Below are 16,559 nucleotides of genomic sequence, written 5' to 3'. Positions count from 1 at the left end.
TAACTTAGATTAGTTATGATCTTTAGGGTCCCCACAAGATTTTAAAAATGTTTTATGGAAGTGGCATTTCCATTTTATTATAAATACGCCATCAAGTTATATCATGCTCGTCAACTCACTGAAGCATATTGAGCTGCTTAAATGCATATCTGGCGAGAAAACTCATCAATTGACAATTGACATCAATTATGGAATTTGAATGAAGTATCTTTGTATTCGCGCCCTGTATGTTTTACTTTTTTTTTTTTTTTTTCTGTCAGGATAATACTTTCAAGTTTCCTATCATAACCTTAGTATGTTGTGAGAAAGAAAAATTAAAAACAGTGATTAGAAAAGACTTACTGACGGAGACTTATTGATCCTGTCATGTAAATAAATGATAAGAAGACAAAGTGTAAGGAAGAAAAATTAAAAATAGCTTTTAGGAAAAGACGAACACACGGAGACTTATTTATTCTGCCATTTAAATAAATGATAAGTAGATATGAACGAAAAAACAAGCAAAAACATAAAACTATAGAAAACCTCAACATAGGTATAGAAAATATTTTTTTGGATGGATAGAAAGAGAAAAGAGACAAAAATCAGAAAATAAAATCGGTTAAAGAAAATTAAGCGGTAGCTCTACCGTTTCTGATAAAAAGGAAAGAAAAAGTGATTTGTTTAAAGAAGAGTTAGAAGAGCAGAAGTGGATTAATTATTAAAAAACGATTGCATATATACAGTATTAGATGCTGCAAAAAGAGAAAATATTATTTGTAATTTTATTAACATAATGAATAAAAGAGACAATATACATTAACAGGACGATGAGAATAATTGTAGTAAGAATTTACTACGGACGAACAATACAATTTCAGCCATTTAACAATTAATCCTTGCTCTTCGTTAATTCCCAGATCCTAAACTGCAACCTCCGTATTTCTTCTACTTCTAGCCCTCTAACCCATACCTTCTTAAGCCTCTAATACCTTCTATCACAAAACCAGCCTTCACCAAATACAACTATAGATTACATCTACACTAACGTCCTCACAATTTAAATTTATAATGTTCTTAGCGAAATGGACGCTCAAGTTTTTATTAAAAAATTTTATACAGTAAATTGAGTTTTACACCAATTCAATTTTTTTTGTATTTTGTGAAAGTTGACTTTTGATCGAAAGAGAAGTTGTGATCTAAATTTAGCTGCAAACCATTACTCCAGAATGTTACAAAATGTTATAAATATCTTGATCATGCTGACTGGATTGTTTTTATTAGTAAAAGCAACACAACAACACATGATATAACAGTACATCATGAATATTTTTATTCAAAATAATGGCAAGTGTCACCACAAATGACAAAATGATTACCATTTAACTCTAACTTGGCTTTCTTTATGAAAGTTTTTTTAATGAAAAATTGAAACTATTTGATTTTTTCATAATTCAAATTTTAAAAGATTTTGATGTAAGAGCAATCACTTTGTCGAACGAAATTTGCAAAGTGACAGTGGAAGTGTTTGTGGCTTCTTTAAATTAAATGGTTTGCATAATACAAATCGAGTTAACTAAAAAATGTACATAGAGACGCTGGAGAACTGCATGGCTCCATCAGCAGACATACTGATTGATTGAAACAAATGATGGTAGTTTTATAAAGACATGGCTCCTGCCCTCACAACTCGCAGAGTCAATGTTTTGATGGAAGAAGATGAAACAACGCACGTGGGGGATATTTTAAATATTCACCTTGATATTTATTGTTGTTTTAAAATATACTTGTATAATTTAGTGTGATACTATGATGCAGGATTTAAGAACAATTTTTCTTCTTCTTTAACCTGAAAAAAAAAAAGTCTTACAGTCAAAAAATATCTTCTTTTATGTCTAAATGAGCTTAATAGCTTACTTAAATATTTCTACCAAAACTCATTACTGCTAACTTTATTCTTTACATTTTATTTGTGTATATGTACCACGCAGATAACCGAGAAATATCAATGTCAATCTGCCAAAATGAAGTTTATATTTTATTTTATGATCTCAAACCGCATCTGGTATGGCCGTGCCACGTGTTCAGCATCTACCTATAATATTGGGTAATAACATGCAAAATTGCTTTGAAATGTTATCATATAGAACCTGTGTCATCAGTGAGAAGAGAGCACTTTGATATCAATTTCTTCAGCAATATGGTCGTCCAATACGAGAATCCTCTAAGTGAACACTCCGTTATGCTTCATCTGAAATGATTGCCGTTAAAGCGTCGAAAGGCTCCCCAATATTAACAAGCGGCACAAAATCAAGTCTAACCATTTGTCTAACATTCAAAGCAAAGTAGGTATTTCTCTGATAGAAATCTTGACTGTAGCATATGTGACTGGTCATATGGTGACGAAAAGATTGTTCAACACTGAAAACGGGGAATCCTACTCATTACCAAAGTTAGCACTTCGTTATTTACAATTTCGGCTATCCGACGGTCGAGGCAAAAGCTTTAAGCACATTATCTCTCAACACCAGGTCACCAGCGGATTATCTCTCAACACCAGGTCGCCAGGATAAGCAAGAATTTATTGTTTAAACTTTTTATATAAGAAAATTTATTTATACAAAAAAAATAATTTGCTTTGCTTTGATTTAAATTTTATAATTTATCTGGTGATCTTTTTTTCTGATTGCTTTTTCTGAAAGAAAATCAAGAATATTTTTGATATTTATAAGAAGATTTTGTGATATTAGCTTACTCTGATGATGAGATATGAACATAAAAGGTAATCGCTTATACATTAACTACCAACGGTTTAGAAAATCCACCGAATTTCAATCTATACTCCCGTTAGCAATCTCAAAATACTTTTCAAAGGAACTGAAACATATTTTTTCATTATCACGCACGCTTACAAAAAAAAAAAAAAAAAAATAGAAATAAAAAAAATGTTATGAGGGAGTATTTCCAAATTATTTTTTATAATTTGCTAGGATCACTCTGGCACACATTTTTTAGAAAAACTGTTTTTTGACGCGATTTCTTTGGAATAAAATGGCATCTGATTGTCATTACTTATGAGTAAGTCTTCTGCATAAGTGTGATTTATTGTGGGTGGATATTTCTAGAAGTTTCTATTTTTTTGTTTTTAAGACAATAAAATAAAGCTTTTAAAATGTTTTAATCATAACTAATATAAGCACTAAGGTGGGGAAAATCTTTGCAAGAATTTCATTATTTATAAAAGTATAAGGATTTTTAAATTGTAATTTTGCAATTTTTTTTACTGTGTATTCGTGTAAAAATGGAATTAAAATTTTCTTTTTCTCCTAAAATGAACTAATCGAAATAGTAAAAAAATATTTCTAAGTTAAAAATTTATCTATGCATATACAGTAACTTTAAAAATTTTTTATTGAAAATTGATTTTATATTTAAATTATGTACTTAGTAGTAAAATATTCTTAGGTAAATAAAATCATGATAATTAATAAAATTTTAAACAAGATTCCGAATAAGAGTGGGGTTAACCGTAATTTACACGTTAGTTAAAACTAATTTTACTCGATTCCGTAAGTGCAAAAATATTTAACGGGGGTTACATTCGAATATGATCCTACATCATAAAAAATTATTTTAAGTAATTTGAGTAATAAATCCAATATAATTATTTTTTTATAAAACTGTAAATTTTAAGTATATTTAAGAAACTTTTTTTTATTTAAATCTAATTTTATGTTAGGCCAAAAATGCTTCGAAGAAAGTAAAACATTTACTAATTGGAACCCTTTTTGTGAAATTATTACGCTATGATAAAATCTGTTAAGCAATCGGTCGAAAAAAAACAACATGAATGTGTCAGAGAAAATTAATCATATTAATTTTTAGAAAATTGTATCCCACACTACCAAATAAAAGCATTTGATGTGTCAGGACCTGTTATATTATGGCGACTGAAGCTACTAATGGTAAAAAATCATTATACTGATTATGTGTTGGATTTTTGACATACTGTTTATTTTGGCAAGCGAGAAAGATTGTTTTGGTGATAAATAAGGCAGCTAACTATAAGCTTTTTCAAAATCATTTTGTTAGAACTAAAATTTGTATTTTTATTTAAAAAGAAATAAACGATTATAAAAATTTTGATATGATTAATATGTATAGTAACTGTAATCTAATGCATACTGCAGCTATTTTTGTGTGGCTCTATAAAAGTTTAATACTTGACATATAAGATCTGTTTAGATTTAATCTAAAAGGTTTAAATCTATTTTTTTAAATATAATATTATATTAAATTAACAAAAAATTTTGTATTTTAAGCTTAAAAAGTCTTAAACTCTTTTGAAGTTTTAAAAAATATATTGAAAAAAGAGAAAATTATCGAACTAAAAAATAAACTTCTTAACTGAAACTGCAACTAGGATAACTGATTTAACTGAAAGTTAAGGAAAGATTCTACTGATTTATTTTACTGATTTATTAGAGTTGGACTCAACAAAATAACAAATGTTTAAGATGATTATTGATTTTAAAAAACTTATCAAATATTCAAAAAATTGTTTTATGGTTTTGTTATAACTCATATAAAATCCAAATCTTGTTTATGTGGGTTTTAAACTTACAGAATCAATAATTGCTGTAACAATTAAATATAATGTTTTGTTATAAACAGGTATAAAATAAACTGAGTTTCCCAATGGTATCTTATTTAAAATTAGAAAGTTATTTGAAAATTATTATAAATGTCTTGCCTTTGTTATCTATCTCGACAATATATTATTTTTGTTATCACTTTTTCAAAATAAATTATTTTCATGAATCCCTGTCACTCTGAATTGAATATAAAATATTTTTTTAAACAATTTCGTAAAAGTTTTCCTTCATTTTTGAATTGATGAGTTATAGCTGTAATATCTTATAGTTTTACTAGTTTACAAATATTTTTAGCTTTATACTTGTAAGTTTAGTTTTTGCCAGCAGTAAAAAAATTGTTACTAAAAAGTTAAAAACTTGATTCCATAAAGTTTAGTACAAAATTTATTTATCATTAAAAGTCTTGTTGAAAAAAAACATCATTTGTTCATATCTTGTAAAGGCTTGAATCAATCAAGACCAACTTTATAAAATAGCAAATTATTTAAGAAATAAATAGATTCTTCTTGTTATTGATTTTAAAGAATCATAGTTTAGCTCGTAAATAAAAACACAGGGAATCAATCAACAGTATAAATGTAAGCAGTAAAGTCTTATTATGACAAATTTATTTAGTATTACAAGAAATATATTTGTGGTCTTGAAAATTCTCGTAAAGTCTTGTTTATCTTGAAATTTTTGACACATTACAGGACCATTAGGAAAAAGCCTTGATATGTCTTGAAATGTTTCAAGACCAAATATTGTGGTATTGAAATAGATTTTTTTTGAGATACTGACCCTTAAATTTAACTATGAGTAAAACTGTTTTATTTTTTACAGGTAAATGAACTAAGTGATACAAAATACAAAAATAAATTATGGTTGTTAGCAGTAATTATTTCTATAGGTAAATTTTTCTCAAGGATCAACATGAAAAAAGTATATAAAAATTTATACTTTATAAAAAACTCTTCTATGGACTTTGGTTTTAAAAGAATCCAATGGAAGTATAGTAACTGGTTTTAATTTTATTAACATATTTTATGACTACACTTCTGATTGTACAGGTTCCTAAGTTAAGGAGTATTTTAGTGTTTATTATAATTATGCCTTAATATAAATGTTTGTATATATACATGTGCCCAATCAAAACTTAAAATAAAAATTGCTTATGAACATAAAAAAAAAAAACTGAAGAAAACTTTTTAAAAACAAATTCTAAAGTTAATATGCTTTTTTTTCTTTTTTTGTTATAGCTCAAAAATTTAAATAACTAGTTTCCAAAATAGAAATATAACAAAGTTCCAAACAAAGTGTTGTTCATCTCAAAGTTTTTTTTTTAATATGTAGGTTATATTTATTTAGTATTATGTAGCTCAAAATGGAATCAAAGGAATATATATATATATATATATATATATATATATATATATATATATATATATATATATATATATATATATTCATATAGAATATTTAAATATTCTTTGTTTTGTTTGCTTTATTACTAAGGTGATTTTGGTTAGAATTTTCTTTGTTTCATTCACCTTCTAATTATATTTTTTTAAATATTTATTTTGAATTTGACTGAACTATTTGTTATCAATATTAATGTATTCTTTATAAGGATGATTAATTATTTAAACTTTTAAAGATTCACTTTGTGAATTTTTAAAATGAATGTTCTGGAAACATGTTCAAAATAAATCAGTAGAAGTTTATGCTTGTTGTAAAGTTTATATGAGGATGAAATTTGATGCTGGTAAAATAACAAAATGTTTTAATTATTTTATGTTAAAAATATTATGTTAATGTGTATTTTTATGTTTTTTTATATTTTAGGTGGCACACTTTTGACTTACACAGTTACAAATGATCGTGGTTGGAATGACCCACCAGTACATATCTTCAGTCCAGGAGGTGGAAATAGAAAGCGCAACAATTTGAATAAGAGAGTGGGACATTCTTTAAATACTAATGGTTAGTTAATGGTTAATAATTTTGATGGTTAATAATTTTGATGGTTAATATTTAACTGATTTATTCTTCTCATATAATAATATAAAACATACTTAAGCAAGTGTTTTATAAAGTTATGTTTATTAATCTTTCAGGCACTTCCCTGTATATTAATCAGACAGCTTTTCCTTTGAATAATGCACATAATGGACTCAATCCAAACAATCCACATCCCACTACTAAAACACCAGATTTTTTCCCACAAACCAACTCTGGTGCTAATGATTTAACTCAAAATTTACAGCAAATGAGCTTTAATCATTCAAATAGCAATCCTGACTTACACCAAGTATGCTTACCTACTCCAGAGATGCATCACACTAGTAGCTATCCATACAACATAAATAAAATTGGATTGACTTCAGCACACAACCCCAATCAATTATCCAGTCACTCCTCAGTCAATAGCCAGTTAAAAACCCCTCAGCAAGAAAATATTTTCAAACATAATTCTAGACGATTTAGCGATATATCTGTCCCTGGAAAAGTCAGTGACCCATCATCAATATTTTCCCAACTTGGTACTCCAACTATGCTTAAGTCATCTCATTTGCAAACTGAAACTGAGAATTCTAGTCAACATTCAGATCCCAAGTATTCAGGTTTTGTGAATTGTGATAAACCTTCTCGAATATCACCAATTAATGGTTACCAAACTCCTCCTATAGCAGAGTATTTAACTGAGCAGTCCACAATGTCATCTGTTCCCTTAAGTCAGCCTCCTCAACAGTACAATGGATTTGTGTCAAGTAGTTCTGCTTCCAATATGCAGAGGTCAAATTGTGTTGGTCCACCCCCAACTACAGGGTATTACATCCAAAACGAAAAAAGTTCCCCAAACCGTTTATCACCAGTTAGTTTAAGAGCTCGTTCACCGATTGCAAATGTCAGCATTGAAAATGATAATGAACTTTTAGATTCAACTGTTAAAAATCTTCAAGAATGCAGAGAAAAATGTCTTTGTCATTTAAATAGTAGAAATAGTGATGAAATAAACAAAAAAATTATTAGCTTCCAACAAACTTGGAGCTCTGGAAAGTTATCTGCTGCTGTCAAATTACAAATGTCAGAACTAGCTAGTGGTAAGTGGTTCGTATCTTGCTCTATTTTAAATGCACAAAATTTCTGTTTTATAAAACTAATATTAACTTTTTGAACATTTGTGTGTTTACATTTAGCTCTTCATAGCATGGACTTTGGTAAAGCTGACCAGATCCATAAATGTTTGATACTAGATTACTCAAATGAGGTAAATAAATACTTGAATATAAATACAAGTTTTTTGAGTTTTAATCCATGTTTAATACCTTGTCACATTTCAAAAATTTATAAAATTTGATTTTTGATGGTGCATTACACCAAAAGAACATTTTGAATGTTTAACTTTAAACAAAGGAGTTTGTTGTTGAACCAAAGTTTGTTTAGTTATGGTTTTTTACAAAATTAATGGTTCATAAAGGCATACATCAACAAATAGACTTTCTAAATACAAAAGCCATACTTTAAAACAACTTTGGTGTTCATTATAAGCAACAATAAAAAGTTGTTTTAAAGTAATCTTTTCTGTTAACTTGTTTATACTGTTTTTAAGTTTTAATTTTTTTTCTCAAGTTTCAATTTTAAATAAAAAGATGATCATAGATTTTAGTAGTAATATGATAATAGATCTAAAATTATTTTAATCACAATAGTTAATGCAAAATCCTAAGCTCTACTGAAAGCCACTTGAGTAGTACATGTTTAGTTGAACTTGTATTATCCTGAGGGTATATATATATTATTTTTACTGTACTATTTTCTTGTCAGGTCACCTCATGGATAGTTGGTATAAAAAAGTTAGTTGTTACATCTCAGCAAGCGCTTATTGAAAATAACAAATTTATTGAAGACAACAAGTTTATTGAGGATAACAAATTTAGCTAAGATTCAACTGCTCAAGTTCTAGATTATGTGGCGTACAATGTTCCGGGGTTATGGGCAACAGTAATCCACAAATTTATGCTTACTACCACTCCACTTGTATCATTCAATTAAACAAAAGAACAAGTTATTTGTGATGTAAATAATCATAAATTTCATTTTGCAATCAAGATTCTGGTCATAAAATTGACGTGTAGATTTATTAATTTATTGCTTATATCAAATAGGTTATGATTTTGAGAATGTCCAAAGCTTTTTTTTTTTTAACGGCAAAAACTTGTCGAATTTTTTTTAAAGAAAAATATTTTTTGAATTATTTTATTAATGGTATCTTTTAAAGAATATTTCCTCTGCTTAACTTATATTCATTGGCATGTTTAAAAACAGCTGACTTTCAACTGTCAAAAGAAAAGTTTTTATCCTTCTTTGATGAAGTTATTTTCATGTTAGTTAGACACTATATAATTGACTTTAGGTTTTTTTTTTGCGTTCAGTCAACCTGGTATTGTTCTCACTGTGTTACATAAAACCTTTTGATGAATAAGACCTGATAAAAACCTCATTAAGTTTTAGGTTAGTAGATTAAATAAAGTCTTTAAAATATCAAATAGTTTTAGATTAAAGAATGATCATTTAAGATTCGATGGTTTTATCTGAGTTTTCAAAAGTTTTTAATAAAAGTTCTTTCAAAACTTTTTGAAATCAATTTTATTAAAAATTTTTAGGCGAGGTTTGATTCAAGGAAAGATAAACAGATTTATGATAGCTTTTAAACCATTTAGAAACGTCATTGTCTTATTTGCAACATTTTTGTTAACGATTATTTTCTAAATATGATGGCTTGTAAAGGAAAAAAAGAGGTTAGAAAAAACTTTTAGTTATCAATTGTTGCAATTTTTTCCTTTTTGTATGTTTACGATAACTTTAAAGAAAGCGTGAAATTTTTTTAAAAATCCTTGTTACATCGCTTTATTTTGCTCACGCTAAAAAAGTAGTTTTCAGTCGAAGAAGTCGTGAGAGGCTTTAGCACGAAGTGAAACGTGGCACAAGCGCTGTACTGTTGAATAAAGACATATTTGTGAATTGAAATAAGACTAACAGGGGTAGGTTAACTAAATTGCTGATAAAATCAGAATTAACTAAGTTATAAGCAAAACCCTAATCGGAAAATACAATACTGCTAAAAAATTTAGCACACATTAGATTTAATTTGCATTTTTTTCTTTAAAAATGAAATATAAGTAAAAAACAAGAAATTCAAGGTTTTTTAAAAAAGAAACATTTGACTTTTTTAATTATACTAAGAGAAAAGAAACAAACAAATGTCTATCACTAAATATCTTTAATCAAAGTTAGTATATAAAAAAAAAAAGTTCGAAAACAGCTACTCATAAGTTTAGCTTACACCTGGATTTAAGTTTGCTTTAACAGCAAGATCAATAAGGGATATATCTATCTTTGTTCTTTATGCTTTGTTCACATTTTTTAATCGAATCAGAATGTTTTCGGCAATAATCAGTTGATAAGCTGTCGAACGACTCTTTCAAACTTTCCTGTTCAGCTGATGTTACGGGAGCTTTAGTGAGTTTGCGGTCCAGTACAGTCCATACATTTTCGATTGGATTAAGGTCAGGTGATCTAGCTGGCCACTGAAGTACCTTAATGTTGTTTTCTTGAAACCAAATAGTCACCGTTTTCGCCTTGTGACAAGGAGCGTTGTCTTGCCACGTTGTCTACTGCCATTCCGACTCATTGCTAAAAAAGATGTCTCTAGTCGGGATTAAATGATTTTCACGCGTTTCGATATATTTATGTTGATCCATACAACCATCGTATACCCAGCAGGCAAAAGACGTCTATAGATCATCTAAAACTACTCTAATTTGCATCTTTCGTAGATGCGAATATTTTAGACGTTTATTATTCATCGAAAAAAGGTCTAATTTCAGTGATTCTATTTTTTTCCAATTGTAGACGCATATTAGATGTATAAACACTGATCTCTATAATAACTGGATAGCGCATCTCTAATAACAAAATTGACGCCAAAATCGCCATATTGGAAAGCCCCAGAATGCTGAAATCTGATACTGTGTATTTAAAGCGATTAGTCGAACAACAGAACTTAAAGCTTGCGGGTTTTAAATTTTTGGGGCTTTCCAATATGGCGATCTTGGCGTCAAAAAATTAGAGTTTTGCTCGGAGTTGCGCTATCCAGTTATTATAGAGATCAGTGTGTATAAACCAATGATATATTAAAAATAACTAGATGTCTAACTTCCACGTATTTTTTGAAGCAAAAATCGGCCATTATGGGGGGCAAATTTAACAAATCAAAAGCTTCGTATTTGTTTTGTTTTGATAAATAGCGTAAAGATTTTGCCCCCCATAATGGCCGATTTTTGCTTCACTTTTTCTTATACCGATTTACGGCAGTTAGACATCTAGTTTTTCTTAATATATCATTGGTATAAACAAGATTAAAACATAGATATCTCTTTTCGGTTACATATAGATGCATTTAAAATGTCTTCTATAGATCAGTTGAAGAGAAAGAAGAAATTTTAACTAAAGACAGTCGATTTTACAGAACGATTATTACAAATGACCGCCATTAAAGAAACGTGCATGGCGGAAACTTGTTTCTAGAAAGGAATAAAAATTTATACGTAGCTAAGTTTACACTAACCTATGAAGAACATAAATCATAATGATAATAATTTTGAATGAATTTTAAATAAATAAAATTACATGCTATTACAAATTACTTGCTAATATAACGACAAAATATTTTTATGGTTTCAGTGCATAACATTTTACTAAAATCACTTCATGATCTGAAAGATAAGAACGTTATTCTTAAGTTGATATTTTTATTTGTAGATTAAAATGTAATTTTAATATGTGTGTTTTTATAAAAATATATATTGTTTTTAATAACGCTAAAAACTGCCTTAGTGGTTGGCTGTGCACATAACATTTCCATTAAGAAAAATAGTTAAAAAAAAACAGTGAGAGGAAGGAGTTTTTAGAAGTTTGACTGGTGTGATTTATTTGCCTTTTTTTTTTGTCTTGAAATAAAAACATTTTTATCTAGATACAATTATGCCCTTTACAAAAAGTTCATACCAACAGTGACGTCGCAGATTCAAAAGGAATAAAAGAAATTACTAGAATCCTCATTTGTATCTTTAGACAGTATACTTAATGTTGGAATCTTAGGAGGAGATAGTATGAGAATGAAAGGACATTTGAGGAATATTCTAACTATGTTGAGTATTTGTTTTCTGACAATGAATACTCTGATAACCATGAGCTTAATGAGTACGAACATAGCTCAACTTTGAAGAAAAGTTTGTCTGGATGTTTTAGCATTTGACCAGGTTTAAGTATAGTATAAATAGTTAAACAAATCTCTTTGATAGCCAAAATTTTTCAGGAGGAAAGATCAAGAATTGCTCTTAAGCCACACCCTAAGAAAAGTAAGTGGAAGTTATCAATAATTGTATGTAATAAAGCAGAGTAGTATGTCACTTTTTAGTTTTTTATCTGTCAAAGTAAGGTTCTCTTTTGCACCTGAATTTTTATTTTCATTTTAGCCTTTTTAACTGATAATTTGCATGCATTAAGTTATTTTGTAGATACAATATTGAAAAGTAGTTTATTTACAGTCCAGACTGTTTTTATTAGGATTCCAGTCTGCATCTTTTGCCGCTGTCTGATTCTATGCAAGAAGTTAACACTGATATAAAAAGTAAGTTTTTTAAAAATTATTATGCCAACTACTGGGAGTGAATAAAATAACAAATGATATGTTTTTTTGGGGTTTGATTTTATTCATTCCTTTCTTTTGCATTTGTATAATGTTGGTGGTCAGTGATGTATCTAGAAGTTATTTAGGGACACAGGTAAAAAGAATTTCAACTTTTATTTTGAGGACCATTTAAAAAAAAAAAAAAAACAGTCAGCGCACAGCTGTATGGATATTTGTAAAAAAAATCATTTTTCCAAAAAGCAATATTTGCAGAAAAAAAAGGTCCTTGATTTCTGAATTTCAGAATCAGTACCCAAATACTTTGAATGCTGTCAGAACAGTCTACATTACCCTCTAAATAGAACTTATATATGAATTATATTTATTTTAACTAATTTGATCTGGAGTTATGGCAGAATATTTTGGGTACCCAAACCGGTATACCAGTGTCAAAATCAGCCTGGATATGTCACTAGGGGGTATGTACCCAAACATTGTTAGGATCAATTAATAAACAACTAATAGGATATTTTTGCTATTTGGTTTCATGAGCTAAATAATAATTTTGAGGTAACTACTGACCTTTATTCACAAATACACAATTATTTATAGAAGTGGAACATCTTATTCTCAAAGAGCTGGCTAAAATAAAACTTATTTTAAAGAGCTCGTTGAAGTAAAGTTTCATGCAACTGGGGTGAAGTTGCTAGAATCAGTTGACCAATTGGTAGCACCTAATAATAATCAAAAGGACAAATCAGAATATAATAACTTGGTATGATCTAATTATCTTGTTTTTGTATGGGTTATTTGAAGGTTCAGGATTAACTCTATATGTTGTATATTTTAGCTTGATAGTTTGAAAATAGTTGGTGGCAGAAAGCCAAGAGAGCATGTTTTCATGATCATGAGAAGGTAAATGACAATTCCAATCTTATTTCAGTTAATCAGAAATTTAACTAAATAGCATTTAAAAACAAATAATTTTGACCATTTGACTAACAATTACTTGTAACTTGAAAATAATAAAAATTTTGAGTAATTTACTGTAGGTATTTAAACCAGTATCTACATGCAAAAGTAATTTTGTTTGGAGTTTAAATTTAATGATTACAAAATTTTACAATTTATAGTTCATTCAAATAGTTTATTTCATGTATTCAAATATGTCATTTCATTTACATATTCAAATATATATATCAGTTTATTGTAAAAATATCTATCAGGTCAATTTCCAATCAGCTGCAATCTAAATTAAATCGAAAAGGTGATGGGGAAAAAATAAGTCTTGAAAATCTTGTAAATATCTGGAGTGTTTTACGAGGTATAGTTTTAATGTGTATATAACTGCTCTTTGAATTAAAAATGTACTCTTTAGCTCATTTTTGTGCCATACTAGTATTTTTGTCTCCATCACCTTTCTTTATCTATACCAAAGTAAATTATGTTGAATATTTTAAAATTTTTTCGTTTTGACAGATTCCTGTGAATACAATGTTGACAAAAGTTTTTTGAAAAATGCTCCTGCTCGTAATCAGAAAAAAAAAAGACTTTAATACAGGTAAATTGGTGATACATTGTTGTTCAAATCAATAAAATTATATTTTTAAATTAGCTATTATAATTGTTATATATTATATCTTCTTCAGATAATTGAAGATGAAGAGGTTAATAAATAGGAAAAAGCAGCTTAATAAGGTTACTTTGTTCCAGAAAGACGTGTTATATCTCATATCTTTAATGTTTTTATGAAATTTGACAACAAGTCGAGTGAAAGTTTATATATGTTTCATGTAAACAGATTTTTTTAATCATTCTACATGTCTTTTAAAGCATTAGTGCATTTATTTACATGCTGTTATATTATATTTTAGATACCGATGCCGAGGAACAGCGAGTTGGCGGACTCAGTAAAGAATTATAGTTTTCTTATTGTAAACATTTGTTTTATAATCTTGGTAAATAAATTTCAACAACTTGAACTTAATTGTTTCTTTACTTGTGTAATTTTTTAAAGACTTTTTAATCTTAACTCAGTCGGCAAAAGATATCTAAACTGCATCTAATATGCATCTGAAAACTAGTCTAAAAGAGGTCTGAAATCACGTCGTGAATGAACGCTAAATAGATGTCTTTTAGATGCATTTTATTTGATAAAAGTGCATCTTTTAGATGCATAAAAGATGTGCAATATACGTCTACTTGATTAATTTTTTTATCGAATAAAATGCATCTAAAAGATGTCTATAAGATAGACGTCTATTTAGCGTTCATTCACGACGTGATTTCAGACATCTTTTAGACCAGTTCTCAGATGCATATTAGATGCATTTTAGACATCTTTTTGCCTGCTGGGTAAGTAGCAGAGACCTGGGCCGTCGTAAGTGATGCAACCCCATATGCTTACTGAACTTCCACCACCTTGTAGTCGCGGCACAATGAAGCGACTATGAAACATCTCATTATAGTGTCTTCGGATAATTACTCTGTTCTTTCGGTTAGTAACTGTAAAGTTGTATTCGTCGCTAAATATTATTCTTCTTAGTTCATAATTAGTCATTTTCAAAAAAGCACTACAAAATTTGATACGTTTTGACCGATCAGTTGGTTTAAGCAGTGGTTTTCTGGCAGCAACGTAGCAACAAAGTTTTCGGTCAATCAATCTTCTATTTACAGTTTGTCTTGAGATATGATTTTTTAGTGCTAAGTTTACTTCTTGTGCAACTCTCTTTGGCAGAGTATTTAGGGTTTCTTCTTGTAGTTCTATAGATACTGTTATCATTGGTGATACTTGTTATTCTTGGTCGTCCAGATCGGTTTTTGTCTGCAGTAGTACCAGTTTTTTCAAATTTCTGAATTGTTCTGAGGGTCTTTTTATATGGAAAGCGGGCTGGCTCGGCAAACGAGCCAGCCCGCTTTCCATATAAACAGGCCCTGAGTACACATGAACGAGATACAGACTTAAGAGTTCGAGCTATTTCAGAACTGTTGAAACCACCAAGATGTAGTCCTACTATACGTTTTATTTCAGTGCTAATTGATTTTTTTTCTCATCTTATTGGTCAAATTATGGACAAAATTTAAGCGAAAAATACCAAGTTTATTTCAAATGAGTTAACACATACTATGTATATCTTAGAAACTTTTGTTCAGTTATTATGTAAAAAAGGAAAGCTAAATTTACTTTTTAGTAAAAATTTGACGTCAAAAAGTAAAAAGCGGCAGTTAAAAGGCAATAGGAGTGCAAGTGTGCTAAACTTATGAGCGGCTTTTTTACACCGCTTTAATTAGCGGTCTCTGTTTAAGTTAAAAATAGATGGTTAAAATAACGAAATTTTTTTTCAATTTTTTTTTCTATATAAGGTATGTTTTAATTAACTGTAAATAAAAAAAATAGAAGAGGCATAAGAAGTTTACCACCTAAAAATTCAATTAAAAGAAGAAAAATGAAACTTAAATCTAATGTGTGCTAAATTTTTGAGCGTTATTGTAGCTTTATTAAATTAATCGTCGCTTACAATACTAAATACAAATGTAAACATTTGAGATAATTAACAAACTATTTATTGATAAACAATTCAGCAATATTTAACTCACAATTAATCATTAATTACGGTGTGAATTAAAAATCCCTATGACGCTAATCATCCGTTTTCTTCGTTGGAACATTTTACAGACATTATGAACATACTTTCTTGCAAAATTTAGACTTTTTTTCAAAAGAAGCGATTGGTCTTCGTTAAACTGTGTTCAACTAGCAAAAGTGGTTTACACTGAATTTTTGTTAAAAGGCATTTTTCTTGTTAAAGTTGGTAAGATCGTCATAGAATATAGAAAAAACCCCATTATTCAGCGATGAACTTGTTGTGAAGAGTTATAAAAATAATTTTTATTTAATGATTGCCTAAGCTTACAATAAAAAAAAACAAACAGTAAACTCTGTGTGCATGTGTGTTATACATTTTAATATATATGTACATACATACTTTCTTGACATCAGCCTGTGCGTTAATAAACAAGATTGATCTGCTTGAAAGATGATCAATGGTAATTATAAACAACATTAATTTTTAAAATCCTTCGACAAATTACAGACAGCTATTCTAATTTATTTGTTACAGACAGCTTTTCTTATTTATTCACTCTTAAAAAACTTGATTTTTTTTAGCAAGATATACAGGCTAAAAGGGTATTTTAATCTTCGAACTTTTCTTACTAGTGGATGTGTTAAGAAATAAAAAAAAATATTG

At 28.5% G+C, this 16,559-nt stretch overlaps 1 protein-coding gene and 1 pseudogene across 3 annotated transcripts; both read left to right on the top strand.

Annotated features, from left to right (window-relative positions):
• The first annotated feature begins 3,801 nt into the window (after positions 1-3,801).
• Positions 3,802-8,876, top strand: LOC145185584 (uncharacterized). Of its 2 annotated transcripts, none has more exons than XM_090078528.1 (5): positions 3,802-3,944; positions 6,459-6,596; positions 6,731-7,717; positions 7,814-7,884; positions 8,442-8,876. In XM_090078528.1, the coding sequence occupies exons 1-5, from the start codon at positions 3,923-3,925 to the stop codon at positions 8,556-8,558; spliced, it is 1,335 nt and encodes a 444-aa protein (XP_089934654.1). In that variant the 5' UTR covers positions 3,802-3,922; the 3' UTR covers positions 8,559-8,876. The 2 variants fall into 2 exon arrangements, with proteins under 2 accessions (XP_089934654.1, XP_079917669.2); XM_080061543.2 differs by lacking the exon at positions 3,802-3,944 and adding an exon at positions 6,238-6,378.
• Positions 8,877-12,281: 3,405 nt separating this feature from the next.
• LOC149892375 (uncharacterized) lies at positions 12,282-14,291 on the top strand (annotated as a pseudogene). Its single transcript, XR_016449685.1, has 6 exons — positions 12,282-12,309; positions 12,922-13,084; positions 13,160-13,224; positions 13,536-13,633; positions 13,789-13,870; positions 13,959-14,291. The product of XR_016449685.1 is annotated as an uncharacterized LOC149892375 (transcript).
• The last annotated feature ends 2,268 nt before the right edge of the window (positions 14,292-16,559 follow it).

The sequence above is a fragment of the Hydra viridissima genome, unplaced genomic scaffold (genome assembly GCF_058129835.1).
Source record: "Hydra viridissima isolate aposymbiotic clone 2 unplaced genomic scaffold, HvirCarnegie_v1 scaffold_2, whole genome shotgun sequence".
Classification (NCBI taxonomy): domain Eukaryota; kingdom Metazoa; phylum Cnidaria; class Hydrozoa; order Anthoathecata; family Hydridae; genus Hydra; species Hydra viridissima.
Note: the sequence above shows the minus strand (reverse complement) of the source record. Positions and strands in the feature narration are given on the sequence as shown.

Coding starts and splice junctions, on each gene's coding strand:
- LOC145185584 (XM_080061543.2), top strand. CDS start 6,297: ATGTTCTGGAAACATGTTCAAAATAAATCAGTAGAAGTTTATGCTTGT. Junction 6,597..6,730: donor ACATTCTTTAAATACTAATG/GTTAGTTAATGG, acceptor TTAATCTTTCAG/GCACTTCCCTGTATATTAAT. Junction 7,718..7,813: donor AATGTCAGAACTAGCTAGTG/GTAAGTGGTTCG, acceptor GTTTACATTTAG/CTCTTCATAGCATGGACTTT.